A 27,167-nucleotide genomic window follows, 5' to 3' on the forward strand; every position below is an offset into this window, starting at 1 on the left:
TATTTCAGATCCTGAAGATGAGTGATGACCAGAGAAGCCTGCTGTTCAGAACAGATCATATAATGTAAACATGACACAGAAGGCATGTAAGTCCCAGACTCTTGCTTCCGTCTGTTTTTGTTGTTGCTGTTGTTCTTTTTAAAGCAGAGTTATCTTTAAACTGAGAAAGAAAATGGACAGAAAGGAAAGGTCATTGAAGCCCAAGGTTGGTTAGTAGATAATAAAACCCTTTAAGTTTAGGTCTTCAGGATTAGATGAGCTGTGGCCTTAGACTCTTTATTTTGGAATAATTTTAACAGTCTTTTAAGGGTAGTAGAACATGGAAAAGATACCAGAAGACTAGACTCAAAAGAGGAGTGTGGGTGGATTCTGGTAATTAGAAACTGAACTTGAACTTCATGCTAATTCTAATCAGGACTCTGGCTTGGTTTTATTCAATAATGGTTTATGAATTGGTTTAAAAGGAAATAATCTTTAGGGGCTTTTCTCGATATAACAAGAACAAGGTAACATAACTTTCTTTTTTTGTTGTCACTGAACAGGCAACCTAAGGAGATGTTGGAGATAGGTTTTATTTGGGTGTTAGAAAAAGGTATTTGATATTATAGCTTCTATGATCCTACCTTAGGTTAGAGGAAGAAATAATGGTTGGGGGATAGTTCGTGTAAGATTTTATAATTGATTGATAGGTAGTATTTAAATTAATTTGTTGATGTCAGTCAGAATTAAGGTCATAGCCAGTGTGTCCCAGGATTTCAGCTTATTCAGCAGTTTTTCCGTGGCTAGGATGAAAATTCAGTTAAAATTGTTGGATTTATGAAGGGAAGGAGAAAGGTACAAAATTGATAGAGCTAGCTAAAGTAAGGTTATGTAATTAAGATTTACAAAGATCTTTACAGGCTAGAATCATGGACCAAAATGAAAAATGATTTAATTAAAAATGATAAAATGTCAAGTTCTACACTGAGAAAGCGTCTAAGAAAGGACTGAGAGATTTTAATTAAGTATATGGTGATATGAGCCCAGTAAATTGACTTGCCAATCAGAAAAAAATATGAATGTTTGTTTGTAGATTAGACTTTTTCTGGGGTATCATGTTGAATTTGGGGAGTCAAATTTCAAAGAGGACTTTAATAAATGTCATGTGTTGAACAAAGATTTGTATTTGTAAGCCTGTCATGGGGAAAAGCCTAATTTTGTTTAGCACTAAAAGGAAGACATTTCTAATAATAATTGGAACATTTCAAGATGGAATGGCCTGACCTGTGAGCTTATGAGATTTTCATCTCTGGAAGCCTTACAAAGAAATTGAGCAACTACTTATTAAGACATGTTAAAAAGGGGACTTAATCATTTGTGAGAGGTTGAGCTTTAAGGTTCCTTCGTATTCTTTTAATATTTAAAAAAATTTTAACTTTTGCTTACTTAGGTAACTCCACAGTCAATTTTATTAATCTTATCCTTAAGACTTTACTAATAATACATACCTTATATTTAGATAGCACTTAAAAGTTTTAAAATGCTTTTTTTTTCTTTTTTTTTAAATGCTTTTATGAGCCTGATTAAATCTGATCTTCACAAGAATTTTATGAGTTGGGCAGGAAATATTTTATAATTATTAGACAGCTGTAGCTTAATGATTTCAAGTATGGGTTCTGGATTCTGACTGTTCGCATCCCGCTCTGCCACCTGCTGTGAGACATTTGGAAACTTCAGAATGCCTCCCTTTCCTCATCTGTCATTTGGTGACAATAATAGTGTTGTCTGGGTTGTTTGAGTTTACATCTGATAACATGCTTGAGAAAATACACGTAGAACATGATAATGTGCTTCAAACAGTACCTGACACACAGTGGCCATTTAGTAAATGTGAGCCAACGCTCTTGTTATTGTCACTCTTTTTCTTTTTATAGGTGATGGGACTGAAGCTTGTGCAGGTTGTGACCTGCCCAAGCTTATGTCAATAAGTGGTAGAGAGGTTAGTAGAAATTATGTTGAATTGGATAAAAACAAAATCAGAAATGGAGGAAAATTATTGGTGTATGGACTAATTTTGTGAAACTATTAATTGATTAAACGAATCAGTCAAACTGTGGAACTGTTGACTGTACCTTTTGGGAAAGCTATAATAGTCTGTATGTGTTTACGGATATATGCACGTTCCAGACATAATTCAGTAGGAAAGCCCTTTCTAAACCATATTATAAATAAAGATAACCACATTTTCCAAAAGATTTATGGTGCTTCGTAGCGTTTAAAAGGAAGTAGGTAATTAACTTTAGTTTCTGTTGGCATTCCATTATACTAGCCAAGCAGTTTGAGCTTCTGATTTCTAGATGGGCTTAGGCTTCTAGAGGAACATAAGCCAAACTGAAGACAAATCCTATAAGAAAAATCCAAATTGGCTCTTATTTATAATATTAAAATAAACAAAGAATGATCTTGCTGAAATTCTGTCCTAACTTTAGATAATCACCTCTTCCAATTAAGCCATTAGCTACTTCATAGTCTGTATTCATGTTAGAAACTGTGTGCATTATGCAATAACATACTTGTCTTCTGTAGATTGTGCGATGTGCTTTAAGAAGGATTGTTTTTTTTGCCTTTCTCTCACTGCAGGTATGACAGGTGAACAAATCTCTTGTAGTAAGGATTTTTTAATTCATTTGCAAGGCTGTGAGCCTCTTGAGGGCAGGTATCTTGTCTTGATAATCTGTTTCTCAGTACTTGAAAGGAGCCTGGCACATAGGGAGTTTGGGAAATTGTCAAGCATTGATGGTTTTATTAGGAACCTATGAGATAGGCTATATTAAAAATGGCCAATTAAAGTAATTACCATTCACAATGATAGTAGTGTAATTTGTTTGTCAGCAAGTTTACTGAAGTATTCTGTATATATTAATCCCTCTCCAACCTTGGAAGTTATGTTCTTAAAAAGGACTGTTGGCCAAACTATATTGGCCAGATCAGTGTCATGTGAAAAATAGAAGTTTACAGGAGAGTTTTAATTATACCTAGTAGTATATGAGAACAATATTGAACTGTCCCAATTTAACATTTGGAAAAATTAGCTTACTTGTTTATAATAATTAGATACTACCAAAATACATTTTATGTCCTTAAAACTATGGCAGCTTTATAGTATCAGTAAACTCTTGGAAACTTGCATATCTGAAAGTGTAGAGGAATAAGTAATTTTGAGAAGTCACTATTTTCAGATCTAGGAAGATTTTTCTTTTTATTGGAATAGGATGTTCACTTGCAGAAACACAACCAGAACATGTTGGTTTGAGTACGGTGAAATCAACTAACTCACTTCCTGGTTACTGTGCATGAAATAGTTTCTTGGTAGCTTATAATTTATTAATTTGGAGATATACAGATACATTCTCATTCTCCCGCTTTCCCTTTCCCCCTCCCCCTCCTCTATCTGTTTTTAAGGCTTAGTGGGCTTAGTTTTTTAGCTCAGTGGGCAAGAGCATAGACTTGGGAGCTTTCCGGATGCATGTTTGAGTTGAGCCTGGGACATTAATGTAATCTTGGGCAGGTTGCTTTCCCTCTAAGTTTCGTTTTTCTCATCTGTGAGATGCATGGATAATTGAGAATTTCTATGAAATATGGATTATAATAGGGCTGTTTGAGTATTAAACAAGATAATGTATGTACCTAGCATAGTACCGGATGGAGAGTAACAGCTCAACAAATGTGAGTTATTACTAAGCAACTGTTCTTCCTGGGTGGTCTTCGTTTTCTCTACAGCTTTTGTGGCCTCTTTTCTATTTTGAAACAGCTCTTTGGCTTCCTATTAACTTGAGGGGATTTCCTTGCCTCTTGCCCTTATTTAATGCTACTTTGAGGGTCTCTGTTCACAGATTCTTTTGACAAATCTTTGTTCATTTGCTTGCCGTTTTGTTTATTCAAAGACCGAGTGGAATGATTAAGAGCACTATGGAGCTTGCTTGCTGTGGTCCAAATGCCCCATCTCTAACTTAGAAACTTTGTGATCTTTGCAAGTTAATTAACCTAATGGTTTTCTTGTGTGTTTAATGAACAATAATGACACCTACCTCATAGTTTTAATGTGGGGATATTAAATGTGGTAATATACATAAATAGAATAAATGCTGGCTGTTACTTATGGGCCAGCCTCTTAGTTGCTGCTTAATTCAGCTGGTCTCCTACGGAGTGACCACCGTATATGCATGGCACTTTTGATGTTTGTTATGTAAAATAAATCTTACTTATTGCACAGGTCACCCTAAAACAACATCATTAGCACAAAAATAGTATCAGAGTGCAAGGAATACATATCATAATAAACACATAGATGCAGGAGATACTTACATATAATGTTTCTTAGGGTTTGTTAGGGGAGGTATGTAGAATGCAGTTGTATGCTATGATAATTATGTGGTACTGTGCTTGACGCTTGGAGCACTTTTAAAAAAAATGATTGCGTGACAGTTTCAGTGTGATATGAGTATTTTTATTTATTATATCCCATTCAGTGTTACCAAATTGCTGGCTTTTGATGGCTCTATGGTTTAATTTGAACCCAAGGGCCATTCAGGGACCAAATAATACTTACATAGCAGGGTAATTCAGTTCTTCCTGTATGCTTCTCAGTTGTTCTAGGCAATACTTAGTTCTTGTTTTTGAGTGTCATTTTTGGCACAGTTTGGGTTTTTTTAATTTTTGATTTAAAGAGTAGAAAATTTACCATTGGGTTAACAGTTACCACTGTCTGTGGAATTAGTTATTTACTGTCAGGGTGAGGAGTCTATGAATGTTCTTCTTATATTTGTTCTACAGGAATTTGCTGTAATTGGAACATTTTTTGTTAATACCCATTGGGCCAAATTCAACACAAACTTTTATTGTAATGAATATAACTTGTACATGCTTATAATTCTGAATGAGCTAGGGAAAAAGTTATGAAAGTTAAATAAATAAAGTAGATTCATTAGAACCCTTTCCATAGTCATGGAAATTAATCATGAAGGCAGTTTTGAGTATCAACTAAAAGCATAAAGGCTTTTAGTAAAGTTAACTTCAGGATCCATTTGACGATTATTGTGTCAACATTTTCCATGTTTCTTGATCATTTCTTTTTATTTTCCTAAAACACACCTCTTAAAACACAATGTGGGAGGTACAGTTGCTTTATGATCACAAAGGGTATTTCATATAAATTATTCTTTGATTTTTTAAAACATGGTTGGTTCATCTCTGTTTTGCACAAATAGTTGACAATTTCATGTGATGAAATTGGAAGGCTACTGGAATCCAGAAAATACAATTGTTAAGAATTCATAGGGATCACATAGATTTGTTTCTAAGGAAAGAAATGTTAAGGACTACTAGAGCTGAGCGGAAACGTAATAAGATCATCTGCGTATACTTTAACAAAAGAGCTTGGTAGTTAGAAACAGGGCTCTGAAGTTGAACAGCCTGGCTTTAAGTCATGGTGTGCCACTTCCCATGTGACCTAGGTTACCTAACCTCTCCATACCTCAGCCTCCCCATATGTAAATTGGGGACAGTCACAAAACTAGCATAGGCTGTTGTGGGGGTTAAGTGAGATTATGCATGTTAAATGCCCAACACAGTGTCTGGCACATATTCATAGCAAACTCTCAATAAACAGTTTATAAAATATCCACAAACAAGGAGTTGTTGTAAACCAGTCATCTGTTAAAACAATCACACTGCTTGCTGGAAAAGCAGCTAAAGTATAATCTTGAATTTGTCAGCAACTGTAGGCGGGTTTTACTTGAGTAAAATGACTCATGTTTGTCTTGGTTCTAAGTATCTGTTGTTGGCAATTTTGTCATTCAACCCTGCCCCCAATGTGGGAATTACATTCATATTCAACAGCTAGTAATTATGTTTCTCTCCAGTAGTAATGGTATTTAAATATTGTTACATCATTTCATATCCTTTTTCTCTGTGACTCATTTTACACAAATGTGGGAGTTACTTGTCTGATTTGGGGGTGTTCCAGGAAGTCAGTAGTGATACTGATTCTTTTCCTTGAGAAGTAAGGCACAGGAGACTGACAGATGGAGATCAAATTGTCTCCTCTGGTGGCTGTTGGAGGACATGGCATTAGATCTGAAGTGAAAAGGCTGCATTAGTCTGCTTGACTTAGCACCTACCCACTGGGTGACTAACACAGCCGAACAACCCAAGGCCTCCCCTAAGGGCAGGCACCTTGCTGCTGAGAGCAGATCAGACAGAATGTGCACCCAGGGACAGGGAGAGAGAGAACAGGAGCTGCCTTGCTTCTTCCAGATTTGTTGACCCCTAAAGACTTTCTGCCCCTTGGAGAGGAGGGAGGGGAGAGTGGAGAGTTCCTGAGTGTTGCCCTAGCTGAACTTCCTCCACGTGGACTGGAAGCATGATGGGAGCACACACAGTGGTGTGAACAGAACCCTTTGGTAAAGGAAGGGGGACTGTGAAGTTCTGTGGGTACGTTGGGAGCCAGATAAAGTAGAAGAGTGAAGAGAAGATTGGAACACAAACACATCAGACAAGTCTCTGGTGTCCTTCACCTTCACTGAGAGCCCCCTACACTATATAAAATGCATATGAAGGACTTGTAATAATCAGAAGTGCTAAGTTAAAGAAATAGATTGTGACTTTTCATGTCTAAATTTTAGAGTCTTAATAAAATTTTAAATTCCACTTTGAAATAGAATGAAAATTGAATAAGTATATAAGAGGAAGCTAAGAATCTTTAGCAAAAGTGTACTTTCTGCAGTGAAGGTGTGTCTGGAAAATAGGTTATAAGTCTCATTTTAAACATACATTGATATATTAAGTCTTTACTTGGTTGAATAATTCACTTTAGTAATTAATTTTGAGTAATTTTTAAATCCATTTTGAGAAATATTTAGTGAGCACCTACCATGTGCTAGGCATGTGATAGATTCTAGAAGTACCAAGATGGGTGAGAGACTGCCTTTCCTTCATGGAGGTTATAGTTTAATAGAAGAGACATGTAAATAAATGCATTCAGTAAAATACTATAGGTACCAAATGTGGAAATACAGTAGATCAAAAGAAGCAGTGGCCAGTTCTACCTCTATGGTAAGGGACAGTGGTAAGGTGGAACATATATAAGCAGTCTACAACTTTTGATTCAATTTGAGAAACAATTATCTTCTCTATTATAGTGAATCCTTGTCAGCAATTGTTTCTAGGACTTTATAAATTATTTTGTTTCTCATCTTTCTAGAAATTAGGAAGCAAGTAATAGAAGCCCACCCAGGACTTGTTAGAACCATAATTTAAATATTTTATTAGTTACAGAAATGTTAAATATCTACTGATAGTAGGTGCTCCATGTTTAACATATTGGCGATGTGTCCTGTTCCTAATGACCTAAAAAATACGTGCTTACAGACTGGGCGTGATGGCTCACGCCTGTAATCCTAGCACTCTGGGAGGCCTAGGTGGGAGGATCACTTGAGGTCAGGAGTTTGAGGCCAGCCTGAGCAAGAGCGAGACCCGTCTCTATTAAAAATAGAAAAAATTAGCTGTGCATGGTGGCACATAGTCCCAGATACTCAGGAGGCCGAGGCAGAAGGATGGCTTGAGCCCAGGAATTTGAGGTTGCTGTGAACTAGGCTGATGCCATGGCACTCTGACCTCCAGGTGACAGAGCAAGACTCTGTCTCAAAAAAAAAAAGTTCTGTAAACTATAATTTAAAAAAAAATATGTGCTTACATATTGTACACTATTGATCTTTTCATTTGCAGAATAAAAAAGCCACCTAACAGGACTTTGGTGTATCCTTACCAGCCCACTCACCCTACTTGCTTGGCTGCTGGGGTTCTATAGAAGAGTTTGAAGAAATATATTCTGCAAATCTAATGAAAAACTTAAAAACTATTAATTTAAAGCATGATATAATGGAAATAATGATAATAGTGCTACTAGTGGCATAAGAAATATTTTGAATGGAAAGGTATAAATCATTTATGCCCGTAATTAAAAGTTAAAAATTGAGGAACATTTGGGTTTATTTCTTTTAGACACTGTTTTGTATTAGACAATGCATATTAAACTAGAGGAATGTGAAGATGTAGGCAGAAACCTGTGTGTCTCTTTTGAAGAGGAAATCTGGGCATTCCTGAGGACTTTTGGGTTTATGGCCCTGGTTCTTTCACATTTGCTCTCCCTTTCCCTGATAGTGATTGTTCATACTATTTTTATAATTGCAGCTATGATCAGGATCTTTTTTTGTTGTTCCCAGGTGAACATAAGAAAGACGGAAGGAAGCCAAATGATTTTTCTAAGATTATTACACTAGTAGGGAAAGGAAGAATGAAATAAATGGGGTTTGAGGTTGCGCATGTTTTGAAAAGACACTTGTCTCATGTGGAATTAACATAGTTATGAGAGCTGTATGAGGGACTGGGCTATAGTGCAGGGGAACATAGGGTTGGATTGTCAACCTTAAACAATGAAGATTCAGAAAATATGAAGTAGAGAGTTTATTCAAGCCCAAAGCTTGAGGGTGGCCAAATGGGAGGATAGACTCAAGTTGCCCTGAATGTACACTCCAATTAGCAAGTTACAAGTGGGTTTTTAAGGAAAAAAGAAGAGGCAGTTCCTAAGTTATTACCTAGAATTTACATTAAAATAATAAGCTACTGACTAGCTATTCATTGTTCTTTTTTATCACAAATTCCAGGAACTTGTGGTCAGTGGGTGAGGCTGCTAGTCAGGAACAAAATGCCTTTAAACAGTTGCCCCGAGGCATGGCTAGGAGGTTATCCTTGTGACAGAAGTCCCTTGCTTCCATCTCTGGGGCCTGACAAATTTTGCACACCTCCTGTAGCTCAGACTGCTCTGAGCTGTTTTTCTTTTCTCAGGATTATAGATGATCTCCCAACAGAGGGTGGGGGCAGGGATGAAGGGACAGGAGGAGGTACTGGACCAGTTCTTGCCACAGGACCATCAGCTGGTAAGCTGGCTTAGCACGTCCTGGGATGCTATGTCAGAACAAGCTGTTTCAGGTATCAAGTATATGTAGCCTTTAGGTGCCCACATTTCATTTCATCTTGCTGAGAATGACCAATCAAAATAATTGGTATTTCAGGTTCTCGTGTTGCTGGTGCACCTTCCTTTACCTTGTTTGTTTTTAGTTTGAGCTCTGATGTTAATCTTCTCACTCTGCTTATTCCTCTGAGCATTCCTTCCAAACTTGGATCTACAGCATGGCAGAATAAATACTGAAGTTTTCAGTAGTGTTGTTTATTAAGATCTTAACATTTAAAACAATCTTTATTCTTGATACATCTTAGTCCCTGGTACAGTAGGAAAGTGATCACAAATAACCAAAACCGTGACTAAGAGGCACCATGGACTTTGCTTGAAAGATGAGGCATAATTTAGTAACTCGAGGTAAGACAGAAATAACTTATTTGGACTACTTTAGGAAAAAAGCATTTGCTGCATGACTCCATTGACTTAGAAATGAAAGCCATGATGAACTGAAGCGTGGAGCAGCTTCAGGGATGAGCTGTTCTGTCTCTTTTGAGCTAAAAGGTCTCTCTAGTGGTGACCCTGCCTTGCTCTGCGTCTCAGGCACTGTTTTCTTTGCGTCAGCTACTTTTTCTCTGCTTACTGGTAGTTTCTGCTTCCTCATTTTTCAGCTTGCCTTTAGTCATCATTGTCTGTGAAGCTCTTTACCTCATGATGCTTTAAATATTTTATTTATATAAAAATATATATTTTATCTTTAACTCCCATTGCAAATCAATTGATTCAGTTTCTCCTAGTTCAAATTCCTGAGAGGTCTGGTTGAATAAATTATGTTAACACTTTAGGATAATTTATAGCTGTGAAAAAGGTTGCAGTAGATCACTGGTGTACTGGAGCCAGCCTGAACCCTGTGTTCAGTGACGTCACATTGGCAGCTCAGAAATTGGCCACCATTGTAGAAGTATTTGCAGCATGGAAATCAGTAGGTGCCCCAAACCCGGCCTCACTGCCTCTGCCTCTTCTGCTAGAACTGGTTCTGAAACCTTTAATGGGCACACCACTGGGTAGATCTATAGATGTTAATATTGTACAGCCTCCAAGATGTACTGTTAAGTAAAAAAGAGTGAGGTGTAGAACTACTTATAGAATGAATCTAGTTTTTGAATAGGAAAAGGAGATTAAATGTATACATGTGTGCATGAATATATGCAGATTCTTGTATAATATGGAGAATATTTTTGGTAGGTAACAGTGATTGCTTCTAAGAAGGGGATCTTAGGTTTGGAGTGGGGCGTGTGTGCATGCAGGTCACAGATGGGTTTTGGACATTGTCTATACTTGATTCCAAACATTAGCAGCCAATAAAATTCTTATATAGTCATCATAACGTCAATATCATTTACTTCAGTCTCAAATATTATTATGAGGTATGTAGAGAAGAAGGTATGATCCTAATGTTGAAAGCATCAGGGTCAAATGAATTCACTTTTCTCATATACCATCAAGATCACAAGCCATGCCCCTTTGTATATTACTTCATATTTGGACTGTGACTTTTCTCACTCTGTTCTTTGCTTGTCTTGAGATTTCTAATAGTCCCCTTACCCTCTTTTTGGTGTCTTTATGTGTAAACTTTTGCTGTATCACTAATCATACCCATGATCTGTACATTGCCTGGAATCTACTTTCTTCTTGGAGACACCTGGTATTCCCTACTCTAATGTAGACTGGTTGCGTCTAGGCATCTGCACAGGTGGCGTCTGAAAATGTCTCATTTTGGTCTGCTGTGATTTCATGGGTCCTGTGTCTGCCTCTTTTTTATTTTGTTAAAGAAAATTATTCTGACTCTTGTTAAAAAGGTAAGGAAGACTTTATTCAGGACTATTATAATAGGTATCAAGACTATCACAATAGGGGAGAGGGATCAGGCTCAACTCCGAATGACAATGGAGATTGATAGCCAGTGAGCCAAGTGAGGGGTCAGTGGATGGAAGTTACTAAGAGGGCAGGGGATTCCTGCTAAACTGACGTTAACAGGAGTCTTGCAGAAGACAGTCCAGGGTGATCAGATACCAAGATTCAGAGGAATCTGCTCAGATATCAAGGATGGTCTTATATCTGGTGGGAGGATTCTTCTTGCAGCTGGGCTAGGCAGGCTGAAGGCAGGCAGGGCCAAGGTCAAGGCCTAGTTGAGATGTGGGCTCAAAGGAGCCTGACGAAAGTGTGGTCAAGGAAAGGGTCTTTTTCAGTTCTTTTTGTTGTGTTGTTTTTCTGTAGTATACTCTCAATTCTTTTTCAAAGAAACATTGCATAGGCAGTAAACTTTGAATCCTTATGTATTCGTGCTGCTGTGACAAATTACCACAAACTTGGTGGCTTAAACAACACAGATTTATTCTCTTGCAGTTGTGGAAGTCAGAGGTCTGAAATCAGTTTCACTGGCTAAAGTCAAGATGTCAGCAGGGCTGGTTCCTTCTGGAGCCACTAGGGAAAAATCCATTTCCTTACCTTTTCTTGCTTCTGGTGGCTGTCTGCTTTCCTCAGCTGCCAACCCGTCCGTCCTCGTGTCCTTGAGTCACTCCAGCCTCTGTGTCTACCGTCACACTTTCTGCTTCCTCCTTTGACCTTCTCGCCCCCTGTCATGAGGATTCCTGTGATTACATTGGGCCACCTGCATGATCCAGGATAATCTCCCCATTTCAAGATCCTTAACTGAATTACAGCTGCAAATCCCTCTTGCATATGAGGTGGCATTTACAGGTTCCAGGGATTAGGATGTGGACATCTTTGGGGGAAGGGTTAGGGGTATCTTCAGTTTACCACACCTTGTAATATCTAAACATGTCTTTATTTTTCCTCATGCTTGGTATGGAATTCCAAGTTTATGATAATTTTTTTCTCAGAACTTTGAAAATAATGTTGATAAGAAGTTTGATGCCAGTCTGATTCTCATTCCTTGGTATATGACTTGAAATTTTTCACTCTGTCTAAACTTCTGAGATCTTTTGCTTTAGTTGAATGTTACAACTGGGTTTAGCTGAGCATAAACTTAATTCATTAGTGTCCAGCTAAGTGAATTAATGTTCACAGGCATGCCTCTGACAAGGCTGTTACTTTTGCAAAGTGGTTTCCAAAGTGTAGGTTCCTACCTGTTTAAAAGAAAGAGGGAAACAATGAAAGGAAGAAGAAAGGAATAAATAAAACAGAGTGGAAAATTTCACAGTGCCATCTTACAGTACTTATAACATAGTGCCTCATGAAACATTCGTTTCACTTGTTTGTGTGTAGAGTGTTAAAAATGTCCAAAACTGCTTTAGAATGTATTTGCTTACTGTCTGAAACAGGGCTGCAGGTTTCATGTTAAAAATTATCGTGAAAAATTACATCAAGATATAAAATGTATGTGAGAAGAACATTCCTACTTAGCTTTAGTTTAATGTTTTAAATAATTTTTTTCTTTGTTCCATGATAAATTTTGTTAAAAGTACCGAGAAAGTGGCTCATTTTGAAGCACAAGATTAAGGCATGTTATGAAGCTGCTTGTTTAAAGCCCCTGTTTGTTATTCGATGGAATGCTGGGTGTAGGCTGGTATGGTTCATGGTTGGGATCTAGCCTGAAAGACATGTTTTCACCCTCAACAAATATCATCTTTGTTCGAATATCCATGTGATCACAGCAAGGTCTTTTTTTCCCCCCTTAGGAAAAGACAGAATTCATCTGAAACTTTTTCTTTCTTGTGCTTGTTTCACAAATAGTTTAAAGTAGAGCTGCCTTCTCCTTTCTTTGTTTCTGTTAGTTGCAGAATGTGTGAGGTACCACCTGATGCTCTTGGTGTGTTCGAGAACTCTAAAATAATAATGAAATCTTGGAATAGATAAGTTACTCTATGAGGACTGAAGCTATAGTTAATTTCCAAGGCCAGACTGATTATCTGGCAAAGGGTAAGGTACTTTTAAAATTGATATTGTTGATGTTTTTACTCTCAAAAGTCAAAATGTACATTAGGAAAAATGGTCAGCTGTTAATTTGTTTTACTGAATTGAACTTGAACTTTAGTAACTTTATATGAATTTTTGATTACAATTTGTGGCTAATTTAGTGACTCGGAGATATTAAAACAATGCCTGCCTTTAAAGAATGTAATTTAGGGAGATACTTGATTCTGAAAGTTCTTCGGAATTTAGGTTTAAATGGATTAAAATCATATAGTTGTCAATTTTTAAAATACTTTTTAAAATACTATAGTTGCCATTTTCTTCTGTAAATTTGTGCCCAGACATATTTTTCCTGTATACTTGAGTATTTCCTGTGTGCTTGAGTATCCAAACATCTTCTGATTCTTACTGCCTAAAATATGCCTTATACTTTGAAACTTTGTTATATTAGATGTAAAGTTAATAAAAGTAATTTGATTTAATTTGGTTTGAATAATGTAATTGTAAAAAATGAATATTCTGGTAAAATAAGAGAGCTGATATTTATTTATTTTTTTTTATTTTTATTTTTTTTTTTTGAGACAGAGTGTCGCTTTGTTGCCCTGGCTAGAGTGAGTGCCGTGGCGTCAGCCTAGCTCACAGCAACCTCAAACTCCTGGGCTTAAGCGATCCTACTGCCTCAGCCTCCTGAGTAGCTGGGACTACAGGCATGCGCCACCATGCCCTGCTATTTTTTTCTATATATATTTTAGTTGGCCAGATAATTTCTTTCTATTTCTAGTAGAGACGGGGTCTCGCTGTTGCTCAGGCTGGTCTCGAACTCCTGACCTCGAGTGATCCACCCGCCTTGGCCTCCCAGAATGCTAGGATTACAGGCGTGAGCCACCGCGCCCGGCCGAGGGCTGATATTTAGAGTGTTGATCCATGTATTGCTATACATGGTTTTATTTTTAATGTTAGGAACTTTTTCTTCAGCTATGTTTATTTTGACAATCGTGTTGACTTACTCTTTAATTGCCATGATATTTTGGCAACAAGTGGTATTGTATTTCAAACCAAATTTTTCCAAATAAACTTTTACTAATTATGGATTTATCATGCAAGGAGAGCAAGAAGATGTAGTTGGAATAATGCCCTGATTAAATTTTTATTTGATGATGATGTGGTATAAGTACCAACTAATACCGCTGTTATTAATAGGTGCCTGGAACTTTGTTCACACTTGTACACAGACACAAGACAGCTGTTGACATTGTTTGTGGTTTTGGGACAAACTCCTTGTTCTTGCAGTGGCATTGCTAAATAAGCAATCGGAATGAAACCAAAGGAAGTATTCTAGTGTAATTCTTAGTAAACCACTCAACCACAGATGAGATAGTATGAAACATAATTTAACTTACTGAATCCTGCATGAGGATAGTACTTCCTACTCTATAGATGATTGCCTTGCAGTACAGATTATTAAATAATATCTCTAAACTCAGTACTGGGAAAAATTGGCACTTCCATTTAGACTCTTCAAAGAAGTAAATTTGGCTATATTTTATGAAATTAGTTTGACTTTAAATCTACTCTTTTTAGAATACGTTTATTAGTATTATAAAATTTTCTCCCCATGGGGAAGTACAAGGATGAGAACTTTCTAAGGGGATTTAGAGATTTAGAACTCATTTATTTGATTTAGAGTCAGCTGTTCTAAACATGTTAAAGTATATCATCATCTTTGTCCCAGACGCGCTGGCCGGCAAACACAATCTGTGTAATGCTTGATATCTTATACTTTGCCACAGTGAAGTTTTTTTGCCATACTTTGTACCTTTGCTTCCCAACTCCATACTGTGCCCAGTTCTTGCCTTACACTTTTACACTTTTCATGGTTATCTTGGAGATATAGTTGAGACTGCTAGGACTGGCAGCAGGGATAAAGGACTGGTGTAAAATAACATCGCAAGAAAGCATTCATCTATTGAATTTGGACTAATCACCAAAGAAATTCATACATAGCAGCTCTGATAATGGAAATAGAGTTTAATAAGTAGTCAAGTTCCCTAGTTTGAATTTAATTTCTATTAATTTGCTTTCCTTGCCTTTTGATAGAAGTGTGAGTGTAATGTTTTAAAACTGGGCAACAGAAAAGGGAAAAGGAATTGACAAAGCCTCCTGAGTCTAACATAGGGTAATGAATATGTGTATGATTGAGTTGATTAGCTCAGACTTGTGTTTGAATTAATTCATTGTGAAAGTCTGTACAACTAATCTATACTTTTATTTTATTGAATCATTCTATATACTTATTTATTCACACTTCCCCCAAAGGAAAGTGTATTGACATTTTGTAGTTTAACTGAAAAAAGTGGTGACATAAATATTTTTTCCCAAATAAACTTTTAAAAATGTACAAAATCCCATTTTATATTTTTACTATTATAAACAACCTTGTGCTTGTTTGATATTCTCATTGGCATAAATTATTAGAGGTAGAATTGTTGGGGAAAAGATATGCCCATTTTTAAGATTTTTGACACATATTATCAAATTACTCCCCAGAAAGATTTTATACATTTATATGTTTGTCCTCACTGTAAGAAACTGCAAATTTCCCCACATTGTTGTCAACATTGAGCAACATCAGGACATTTTTGGTTAGTCTAAGATAGGTGCAAAGAGATATTTTAAAACTCGTATTTCTTTAGTTACTAATGAGGTTGATTTTTTTCTGTGTCTTGGTTTTCAAATTTAGATTTTATTTTTACCAGAGCCATATTTGGCTTAAAGATTCAGCAATCTGTAAGACTTGTTTTGAAAGTAGCAGACTCCCATATTCCTCCCTGCTCCCTGCCTACTCCGTGGAAGTAACCACACTCCACTCCCCTGGCTGATTGTTTTTCTGTTTACCTGCACAGCGCCAGGTAACACACCTATGTTACCACTTCCTGCTTCTTCTGTTTTAGGTGTTTCCATTGGTTTCCTGCTTTGGAGGATGAGGGTTTGGTTTTCCACCCTGTACCCACGCGTGCCACACACATGTGCGCATCCCTTCACTTTGCAGGGAGTTCACCCCCTTTAATCAACTCCCTTGTTTTTAACCCACCGTTACCTCTTCTTAGTAACCACCATTTGCTGGGCCTTTGAAGGACAGGATTTCAAGAATCCCTGTATTGTCATTTTAATGGGGTTCTAGGAGAAATGAATGTAAAAGTATGTTCCATCTGCCATCTTTAACCAGAAGTCCTTTTTTGTGTCTGTAGTAAACATTTTTATAAAGTAGTGGTTAAGGGGCTATGGAGTCAAAACTATTTGGATTTGAATCCTAATTTTGCTATTTACTAGCTATGTGACCTTGGACAAGTTGTTTAAAATCTGTGAGCCTCATTCTTATCATTGATGTAGGATTAATGGTTATACCTACTAGGGTGTTGTGAGAATTCCGTGTGGGGAGGCAGAGTAGCACAGAATCTGCTGCCTGGCAGTAGTACCTCACGATCTGCCGGGCACTTAGTAAGAATGCAGTATAGTTGTGGCCGCTGTTGTCACTCTTGTCAATTTCTTGCTTGTAACCTTTGTTTAATTTTCCATTGAAATGTTGTCTTTCTCTTCTGGATCAGAGAGATGCCTCTTATACAGTCTGTCATTGATCTTTTTTTTTTTTTTTAACAGTACTTGGGATCTGTAATCATATTCACACTATTTCATGTTCTGATCTGTACGTGTGTCTTAAAACTGGAGGTATAGAGACCGGTTAGGAGATTATCATAGTAGTTGAGGTCATTGATAAAAAGGGACCTGGAAGGCTAAATGAAGACATGATTATTTTCATCATATAAGATAAATTTTTTTTTTAACTCTGAAATATATCTTGTGCTAGTTTATTTTGTGAAGATCCAAATTCCCATCGTTTTTAAAAGTCCTTTTGAATGTTCTTCTTTCACACTTACGGGGGTTTCATCAGCAAAGTTAGAACTTTGAGTTTCAGTTTCTTCTTCAGTACCCATTTCTATGAAATTTTAGATCCAAAATTGATTCTTGAGAGATAAGATTTATCATGTCCCTGAGTTAATTGCTGTTAATAAATTTGTTTTCTTTTGAATATCATATATGTTGCTATTCCAAAGGTGTAGTTACAGATATATAACTCATCCTTTTACATTTATTTGATTTGATTTGTCATTTTAAGCAGTATTGGTTTTTTGTTTTATTTTTATTTGTCTTAGTTTTTTAATTATTAACTTTATCCTTCTTTGAATAACACTTCTAAATCTGATCTCTCCACAGATTCAGAACAGGATGTAGCACTGAAACTAGCTCAGGAGCGAGCTGAAATAGTTGCTAAATATGACAGAGTAAGTATCCATATTTACTCTTTGAAAGTTTTATTAGAAAAACCATATAAATAGAAATGGATTTGCTTTTTGGAGAGCTTAAATTACAGAAGCACTTTGTTTACTTCATGGGAACATAGAGGTCATCTTTTTTCTCTGACTTCATCTCCAAATTCTCTCTCCCTCTTCTCTCCAGCCGCTCCAGTCTCTTGCTGTTTCTCTGACACAGCAGGCTGGCTCCTGCCTCAGGGCCTTGGTACTGGCTGTTTCCTCTGCCTAAAACACTTGTATCCTGGACACCCTCCTGCCTCATTGTCTCATGTCTTTCAGATCCTTACTCATCTTAGTGAGATCTTCTCTGACCTCCCACCTCCCTGTTTAACACATCCCCCCATTTACCCCCGGCACTCTGTACCCGCTTTATTTTTCACTATAACACTACATCAACATACTATGTATTTTGCTTATTTTGTTTGCTGTCTGCTTTCTCTCCCAGAATGTAAGCTCTATATTCCAGGCAAGAATTTCTTTTGTTTGGTTTATTCTTATATCCTAAATACCTAGAACTGTTCCTGACTCATACTAGGTACTCAATAAATACTTGAATAAGTGAGTATATAGAATTAAATACCCATTGTATTCATATTTTACATGTGCTATTATAAATTTGCCATGGATCTTAGATTTTGGATTTATGCATTTATGTGTAATTTCCATTAGCATTTTATCCTTAAGTTAATATGGAATCTGTGATGTCCTAGAAAACCATGTTTTTTTTTCTTTTACATGTGTTCTTACTTGTTACCTTCTTACCTCCTGAGGTCTACAGTGAGTCCTAGCAGTGATTTATGAATGTTGTGTTTTACATTTATGTCACTTGTGTGTAATTATATATCTGTTATTTTTTTATTATTTGTGAGAATAACAGAAGCATGAAGTTATAGAAAGCCATCTGGGCTGTGCTCTGCCTCCGTGGGGCGTGTACTGTTCAACTTAATAGTTACGTTCCCAGAATCCGTTTTTTGTTGGTTGTTTAGAGCGTCAGACACATTTTTGTGTCTTAGATTTTACTGTATTCCATGAACCTAGTTAACTTATTTAACTGCTTAACTAATTTAAAACCAGTAGCACTGTCATTCATTCATGCTTGCGTGCCTTTTCCCCCCATGCCGTGAACATAGGCTAGGCATCGTGCTGGGACTTGGGGATTCATGGTGCAGTAATGAGTGGCAGCTGTCTTTGTCCACTGGGCGCTGCCAGTCTACTCAGAGGAGAAAACATGAGCAGGCAGTTGTAAAATATACTGAGATGCAGGTGTCCACAAGACAGCTGGATGTTCGAGTCTAAAATTTGAGGGTTTGGTGTAGACAGTTATGTTTGGGGTTTCTACATCAATCAGTGTTAGTTAACAGCCTGGAGTGAGAGGAACAGTGAAGCAGGAAAGAGTTGCCCATGAGAAAGCCATCACAAGGAGAGTTGGAGGGCGCTCAAGGGGACCCTGAGAAAGGACAATGTTGTGGGAATTGGGGAGGAGGGAGTGAGCACCACTGACAGGTGCACCTCCAAGATCTGTCAGCTAAGGACTGAAGAGTGTCTGCTGGGGCTGACAACTGAAAGGTCATTGTGGACCTTGGCAAGAATAGTTTCCAGGCTGATTTAACTGTGAAGTAAAGAAGTAGAGAAAGTGGGTAGCCTGCTCTTTTGAGAAGTTTGGATGAAAAGGCAAGAAATAGTTTTTTCGAAGACATGTTTTGACCTAAAACTTTTTTTTTTTTTTTTTGTGAGACAGAGTCTCACTCTGTTGTCCTGGGTAAAATGCAGTGACGTCATCATAGCTCACTGCAACCTCAAACTCCTGGGCTCAAGTGATCCTCCTGCCTCAGTCTCCCGAGTAGCTGGAACTGCAGGTGTGTGCCTCCACGCCCAGCTAATCTTTCTATTTTTGATAGAGACAGGGTCTCACTCTTGCTCAGGCTGATCTTGAACTCCTGGGCTAAAGCGATCTCTTGCCTCAGCCTCCCAGAGTGCTAGGATCATAGGTGTGAGCCACTGCTCCCGGCCTGGTCTAAAACTTTGAAGTTTGGCAGTTCCTCCTTGAGCGGCTTTCTCATCCTCAATGCTCCTCCTTTCTTGGCAGCTCCCCTGAGGAACCCTGCTGTGGGCAAGGTTTAGCTCTGTGTCAGCTATTGCTGACACATGTGTCTCCCATCGCTCATAGCTAGGAAATGGTGACTGTATTGCCAAAAATAGTTGGGTTTAAAGGGAAAAAAATGTTAAATAAGGCTGATAATGCCTCATTTCTAGCTCTTATTGTTAACAATACAGTTTTTAAAAGCTCTTGTTTATTGTTTTTTTATTGCAAAAAATTATTCAGTTTTATAAACTCCCGGTAACATGCCTTTTTGTCCCTTATTTTAGGGACGAGAAGGTGCAGAGATTGAACCCTGGGAAGATGCTGATTACCTTGTTTACAAAGTCACGGATAGATTTGGCTTTTTACAGTAAGTCACATAGATCGAAAGCTAACTTTTTATATTATAATGTTTCAGTGGTATTGATTTTATTTATTTTTAATAGAATTGCTGTGTGCATAAGGTTCCAGGAGTAGTCCTACAATATGCTTTTTGGCACTAATTTCCTGGCATTTTTAACCTCTACGATTAAAATTTAAGTATATTTAAGAATACAGATTTTTAATATTCTTTGTATTTTAGTAAGAACATTAGATGCAGTAAATGAGTTGTATTAATAATTTAGCAGAATTAAATGCAAATGGATAATTTGTATTTTTTAAAAATATATAAAACATTTTATTTTACATTAATGTATTTTAAAAATAATTAGCAATTAGAACTTTAGTGTTATGCCGCCTAAAAATGATCACTGAGAAGAAATGCCATTCTTCTTCCTTATAGTTGTAAATGTGTTCATGATAATGCTTCTCAAAATTAATTCCATTTATCCTGAGTCTGTTATAAAAGAGTTAAGAGAGGTCTACACCACTATAAAACAAAGCAATTAAAGTGATTTTGACTCTTAAAAACATCCTACAAATGATGAGAATCTGTCTGTTCTGGTTCTGGCATTGTTTAATCAGATTCCCACAGGCTGGAGACTCTTATTCATCTCTATACTTTGTTTGGTTCCGTACAATTTAGGGATTAACGAACTTTTCATTCAAATGCACTCTTTTCTAGTTTCATTTATTATAAATAGGAAAAAAAAGATGAATTTTTATTTCATAATATATGTTTAAATTTTAAAGGAAAAACATAATTTCTTGTGTAGCTCATAGCTACACAAGTAATTTACAGTATTCAGATCTTATTTTCTCCTGTTCAGTTTGTTTTGTTTTTTGTGTGTGTGTTTAGAATTTATTTGTCTTGTTTTTCTGAGAGTAAAACAAGCATACAAACAAACAGTTCTAGGAGTTAGAGAATGAGTGCTCTTGTGGTTTTGCTGATCTCTGGTCAGGTAACCATTTCATGCTTCATCTTTAAAACAGGAACCAATAACTTCTTTACATACCTTAAGTGTATTTGAGGCTTTGAAGAAATAAAATGTAAGAATATTTTATAAAGTTTTGGACAAATATAAGGTGTTATTATTATATCTAATGACATTAGCATCTGAAACATTCTTCTGAGTAGTTATAATCAGAAGACTTTGAACCTCAGAATACTAATATCAGTAGTTAACTACGATGAAAATACTGTTCTTAAATTAAACCCCTCACCTCCACTTTTTTGTTTAAATCAAACTGAGCTACAAATGTGACAGGAAGTGATTGCATATTTGTGTGAGTAGGTCTGCAGAGCTGAGATATGTGAAGGAAGTTTTGAAGGACAATTTGAGTATAAAGACTTAGCATCAGTGGGTCCCAAACTTGCTTGCATGTTAGAATGAGCTGGGAAATTAAAAAAAAAACCCAAAAAACTAGATTTCTGCCTCCTTTCCTAGATTTTAACTCAGAAGATAGGATGCAATTCAGCTGATTTTGACCTAAGTGTTTCTGATGGGAGTGAACTACTATAATAGATAGTGTTTTTTTTTAAATTATAAAATGGTTCAATACAGTATAAAATACATATGAAAAACTTGTGCATTCTAAAAGGGTCTCTTGTTTACCTACATTTTCTTTTCCTATTGCTTGAAACAACATGAGCCGATGAGCTGAGCCTTAGAGGTTCTGGCCTAAGAGCCTAGCCTGTTTTTGGCAATCTAAAAATTGCAGACAGCTCTTTTGTGTTTGTTTTTTACTCTCTGTGCTAAGGTCCATTTGGCTCTAATGGGAAAAAAGTTGGTCAATAACCTATCTTAATAATATTAGCTAACATTTATTGTACATTTACTGTGTGCCAGGCTGTTCTAAGCTTTTTACATGGAATAACTTGATTATTCCCCTCAAAGGCTCTTTGGGTAGGTACTCTTTCTCTCTTCCTCTTTTTAGATGGTGAAACTGAAGCACAAAGAGGTCAAGTAACTTGCCTGTGTTATGTTGACAGCGAGTGCCAGCTCTAGAGTGTGGACCTTGGCAGTCTCACCGCAGAGCCTGTGTTTTGAACGGCTACAGTATACTACCTGTTACGCTTTCTTGTGTTTTTAATAAGTGAAATGCAGAAGAAATGCTGTGAAATGCCTACAAAGAATGTTAAGGGGGGGAAAAGAGCACCTAAAGAGAAGGATGCTGTTTGGAAGGATCACTGCTATTGAGATGTGCACTAAGTAGCTAAGCTCAGATTGGTGCCAGTTCTCGTGCTGTCACACTCATGTTATTTACTCCATGATATGGGCCTAAAGCAGGCAGCACACGTCAAAACAGTGAAGCGTAGAAGATTACCCTAACATATTAGGGTAATGTTAGGCTCTATTAAATTTCACCAAAATCAGTGATTTTTGTTACAGTGCCTAATTTAAGTAAAACATTTTCTCCTGAGATTGTTGCTAGTGGCTTTTATTGCTTGTCACCGCAGACTGGAGTTTTTTGCACTGTTGAATAAAGTCACTTGGTGTAGGCATTTAGATATTACTCCCTGTCACACCTTGATCAAAGGAGCATTTCTTTTACTCTCTTAGTTCTTTGTAATTTTTGATTGGTTCTGCAATGAAATTGGATCTTAGATGTCAATGTCAGTATAATGAAGTGGCAAAAAATAACTTTGTAGCCTTTGTTGCCTGATTTCATATCTAATTATAGTTTTAGAAACTTAAATTACCTATTATGATATGTGTAAGAGTGACAGTAATTAAAAAATATAGTATAGGACTAACTTGGTTTTATAACAGATTTCACAATGAACATTAAAGCTGTTGCTAAACCAGCCTGGCGTGATGCTAGTACTGAGCAGGGGGTGGTATCCCAGTTCCTGTGCCTGTGCTGGAGCCACAGCTGGAGAGGGGAGAAGTAGAGCTGGTTTAAGGAAAAAGTTGGAGAACTTTAAATAGTCTAATCAAAAATGCTCACTGCTAGTCTGCTCAACAGAGAATGCTTGGTATTTGAATAATGACAGATAATGCTTTTAGGCCACAAGTTATTAATAGAAGAATTAGAAGGAAATTGTACCAAAATAGAGAAGATAAAATTAATACCAAGCTTCAGATTTTCAACTGTTAATCAAATTGTGTATATTTATAAAATTTAGCAGACTGACCGTAGTTTACTGTGACTATATAAAATTATTATATATGAAAACCAGAATAAAGGTGTGTTTGTTTTTACGGAATATCTGTTTTGATTACAAGGGCTTGAGATCTCTTTCTACCAATCCTATAAATTTTGACTAGAGTAAATTTGAACTTAGATAAAATTTACTTCAAAAACAGAAATAAAATTTAGTCAAATATTCAGCTAATTGATTTTAACAAGCTAAGTTTTAAGTTTTGAAATGAGAGTTTATCTCAAAGTTAACAGAAATACTCTACCTGAGCTGTTTCAAAAGTTAATAGTAGATGAAAAACTATATCCAGATGACTATGTTGCTGTTTTCACTTACTGCGTTTCTGAGTCATAGGTCTTTGCTGTCAGCTTGGAGTTTTCTTAAAGCAGCCTTTAGGTGCCCTTAAACCCTTGTTCTCTAAAGCAGGGATTGGCAGACATTTCCTGTAAAGAGCCAGATATTAAGTATTTTTTGGCTTTGTGGGCCATATGGCCTTTGTCACAATTACTCAATGGTACCATTGTAACATGAGAACAACCATAGACAGCACATAAATGGATGAGTGTGGCCGTGTTCCATTTGAACTTTATTTACAAAAACAGTCAGTGGGCCAGATGTGACTCCGGGCCCACAGTTTGCTGGCCTAAAGGAACACGCTGCACTCACCCGCTCGTGACCTCCTGTCTTCTACTTGAAGGATGTTTAGGAGGCAAGTAGAGATGCATCCCTGCACGCAGGCGTGTCTTCCTCCTCCCGTTCATGCAGTCCGTCAGCAACACCTGCTGAGCTCCTTCAGCGTGCCGGTGTGTGCGCTCTGGACATCGCACCGAGCTCGTGATCAGGCACCAGCAGCTTCTCCTTGGAAGACTGTGAAAATTAGCATATGCCACACAGGGACTTGAGGAAAAGTTCTGTGGAGATTGGTGTGTGCACACAGCAGATTCTCTATGAAAGATTTTAGGTATGAAGGAATAATGCAAGAAAATCTGTAGGAAAACCAGACCACATTCCTGCTCTAGCATCCATGTGTGAGATCTGAAGACTTTTTGTTTTTAATCCTTAAAACTTTCTTTTCTTCTTGAGAATTGGTTTCTCATCCTCCGTCACCCTTCATATACTCTTGCATGATCTGAAGTTGAACCTACTGGATTAGATAGTGCTGAACAGCTGAGTGACTAAGTGAAAATGTTATTATAGTTTCATTATCTGGGAAATGAGAGATTTGCACTGTCTCTCTAAGATAGATCTCTTTTGGCTATTATACTTTTTTGTCAGTTCTGTTACTGTGGGTTAGTGGTTCACCTAAGAACTTTTCAGAGTAGCAAAAGAATACCTTTGAAAGTATTGAACTCTTCAGTATTAATCTACCATGCTCATAAAAGTAGGGTGTTATTTGGTTCCAGGAGAAACTAAGGCAAGGATATGTTCAAATGGTTGCCAAACATCAATACTATTGAGAAAGCTACTGAAAGCACATAACTTTGTTTATGGATAGCACATTGTTTTTATATTACTGACAGTTAATATAAGAGTCTGACAATATTTTATATTAGATATGATATCACAAATGTACTATATTAGAGAAATGAATTTGATCTTTTAGTGTATATTTTAAAAAATCATCTCTTGAAGTTTTGACAATGAAGCCTTTATTGTACAGAATAAAAGTGGAATTTTTCTTTTTAATTCACAAATCTGTTGGAGGCAGTTTTTTCCCTTATGCTAACCTTTTAAGCAATCATTTATCATAGGCTATAGTTTGAACCGAGAGTAGAGGTGGGGGTCTAAAGCAAAGGTTGGCAAACCCTGGCTCTAGCTTACCACCTGTTTTTGTAAAACTTTGTGGAAACAAAGCCACACTTGATTTACATATTATCTGTGGTTGCTTTTGCACTACAACATCAGTTGAATAGTTGTGAAAAAGACTGCATGGTCCATAAAACCTCAGATATTTATTGTTTATATATTTACCTTGACAACAGAAGTTTGTAGAGTCCTGCTCTTTGCAGTGGCACTTTATGCAGTGACGCAAGTGTTCTGCGTCTTCCCTGCCCAGTGCAGCAGCCTCTTGCTACAGGACTTTCGTTCAGTTGAACTATGGCTAGTGAGACTGAGCAACACAATGTTAACTTTAATTTTAATTTACATTTAAAATTAAAGAGCCACGTGTGGCTAGTGGCAACTGTATCGGACAGTACAGATCTGGAGTTTTGAAGATAAGGGGCGCTGTGGCTACAGAACAGCTGTTTTATATAGAATTCAATGGAATGGAAGCTTATATAACTCTTGTGATGACAAATAAATATTAAACATCATATATACCTATAGGTATATAATTTTTTAAAAGTTTGCTGTGGTGTCACTATTCACATATACTATTTTTCCTCTGCAGTGAGGAGGAGCTCCCATATCATAATGCAGCTATGGAACGGGTAAGTCCAGCTCTTGACTTATTTATTTTACTGGTCAGTTGCTTTTATTAGAGGACTAAAATTGACCACCTTTGTGATTTTCAGTGCCATATTATATGGAAATGATGCAGTTTTTGTTAGAATTTAGTCCTAATTATATCACTCTAAGAAAGTAATTAAACTAATGGTGAAATAATTTTAGGAGATTTTATGAGATTCTGATATATACTTGAAAGTAAGGAAAGCTAGTAGTTACCAGAAGCCTCCATTCTAGACTGTCAGTTCCCAGTCTAGCTGTGCTTCAGAATATAGAGTCTTTTGAAAGTACTCTTCTGTCTGTGGAGTCAGGGAATCAGCCTCTCCGGGGCAGGGGCCTGCACAAGGAATTTTTAAAAAGCTTCACAAGTGATCCTCATGCACCGCCTGGCTAATAAAATACCATTGTAGGCCAGTAACTCTTTGGAACATGAGATTTTAATAAATTTCCCACAAACAACAATGAAAAAACATTTTCTGTAGTCAAATAAGTATGTTACCATTTTAAGGACTTAGAGAAGTGTTACATAGTAAACCTGTGAACACTTTTTTAACCTTTCCTCATTATACTTAGCAAGGAGCTGGTTCCACACTTGGGTGTTATAAGTAGTGACTGAATGTTTTAAGGTTGTTCAGAATCTCCCTCCTCCCCACTTTTTCTGTACCAAAAAATGAATTGTGGTATGAAAGTGGGGCTATCGATTGGGATTCTTCTTGGTCTGTATATGTTTGATGGGGAGAGGGCTGAGTTTTAGGTAATGAAGGTGAAATGGAGATTGGAATTTGAAAAATATTTTAGAAAATCTAAGATCAAAATTTTCTGAAAATCAAAACAGTAGCAAAACCTTAAAATATAGACAAAGTTGCTGCTTTATAGATAGAGAGATCCCACTGTAGGCACTTCTTGCAGTTGAATTCTCTTGTGACAGCCTGGTTTTCTCTCAACATCATAACCTAGATATTTGGACAAATGAATTTCTTTCTTTTAATAATTACATTATTGAGTAGCAACTATGTAACAGGTATTGGACTAAGTATTGTATAGAATAATGGGATTAAATAAGACATAGTTTCTGCTTTTGACAAGTTCATTATCCAGTGACTAGAGGAAGGTCAGGTGAGACAGTAGGTGGGAGATTATCCGTGGCTTTCGGGGGTGTCGTATTAGTGAAATGAAATGGCAGTGCTGGTTAGGGGAAGGCAAATGCTGTGTAGCTGGGGAATGAATGAGAAGGAAGTGGCGAATAATGGTGAGCAGTTTGTAAATTCTGCCTCTGTTGAACTTTGCATCAGTCTCCTTTGAGTGGGAGCATGAGGTTTTGCCCTGCCCTCTGTCATCACCTTGCTTGTCTGGTTTCCTGACTTCACTAATCCTTGGGCCCCACTCTTGCCTCTTGCTCACTGATGCCACTGGAGTACACTCACGTCTCCATTCCCCTCTTCTCTCCCAGCTCAAAGTTTGCTGCAGGCCTTTGTAATGACTTGCACGTACCTTCAACTTCTTGCCTTTCTTGCTTCTTTTAGGCTAAACTACAACCCTAGTCAAAGCCTTCTTCCTGCCTCTCCAGGCCTGCACCTGCATGGCTAAGTGCACCTGGAAAAGACACACACCCGTGCTGACTGGTTTTACTTGAAATTCATTATCACAGACCTCAGCCGGGCCATTAATGCTGCCTGGAAATCCCACTGTTGACATACTCGCCCACTTCAAACCTCCAGCGCCTCCTTCTCTGTCCTTCCTCCCTATCCTTTCTTCCATGTTCTTCTTATTTCTAATAAGAAAATCGAAGCGATCAGCAGAGCACATCCGCGA

At 37.1% G+C, this 27,167-nt stretch overlaps 1 protein-coding gene across 2 annotated transcripts in view; it reads left to right on the forward strand.

The window, feature by feature from the left end:
* The window catches only part of USP6NL (USP6 N-terminal like), a 113,430-nt gene that overhangs the window by 40,984 nt on the left and 45,279 nt on the right, over positions 1-27,167 (forward strand). For both annotated transcript variants that reach the window (XM_045535962.1, XM_045535968.1), the window contains exons 2-4: positions 17,204-17,271; positions 19,669-19,751; positions 25,300-25,339. In XM_045535962.1, coding sequence (XP_045391918.1) covers positions 17,204-17,271; positions 19,669-19,751; positions 25,300-25,339 — 191 coding nt within the window. The remainder of the gene's footprint in view (positions 1-17,203; positions 17,272-19,668; positions 19,752-25,299; positions 25,340-27,167) is intronic.

The sequence above is a fragment of the Lemur catta genome, chromosome 1 (genome assembly GCF_020740605.2).
Source record: "Lemur catta isolate mLemCat1 chromosome 1, mLemCat1.pri, whole genome shotgun sequence".
In the NCBI taxonomy this organism is placed as follows: Eukaryota; Metazoa; Chordata; class Mammalia; order Primates; family Lemuridae; genus Lemur; species Lemur catta.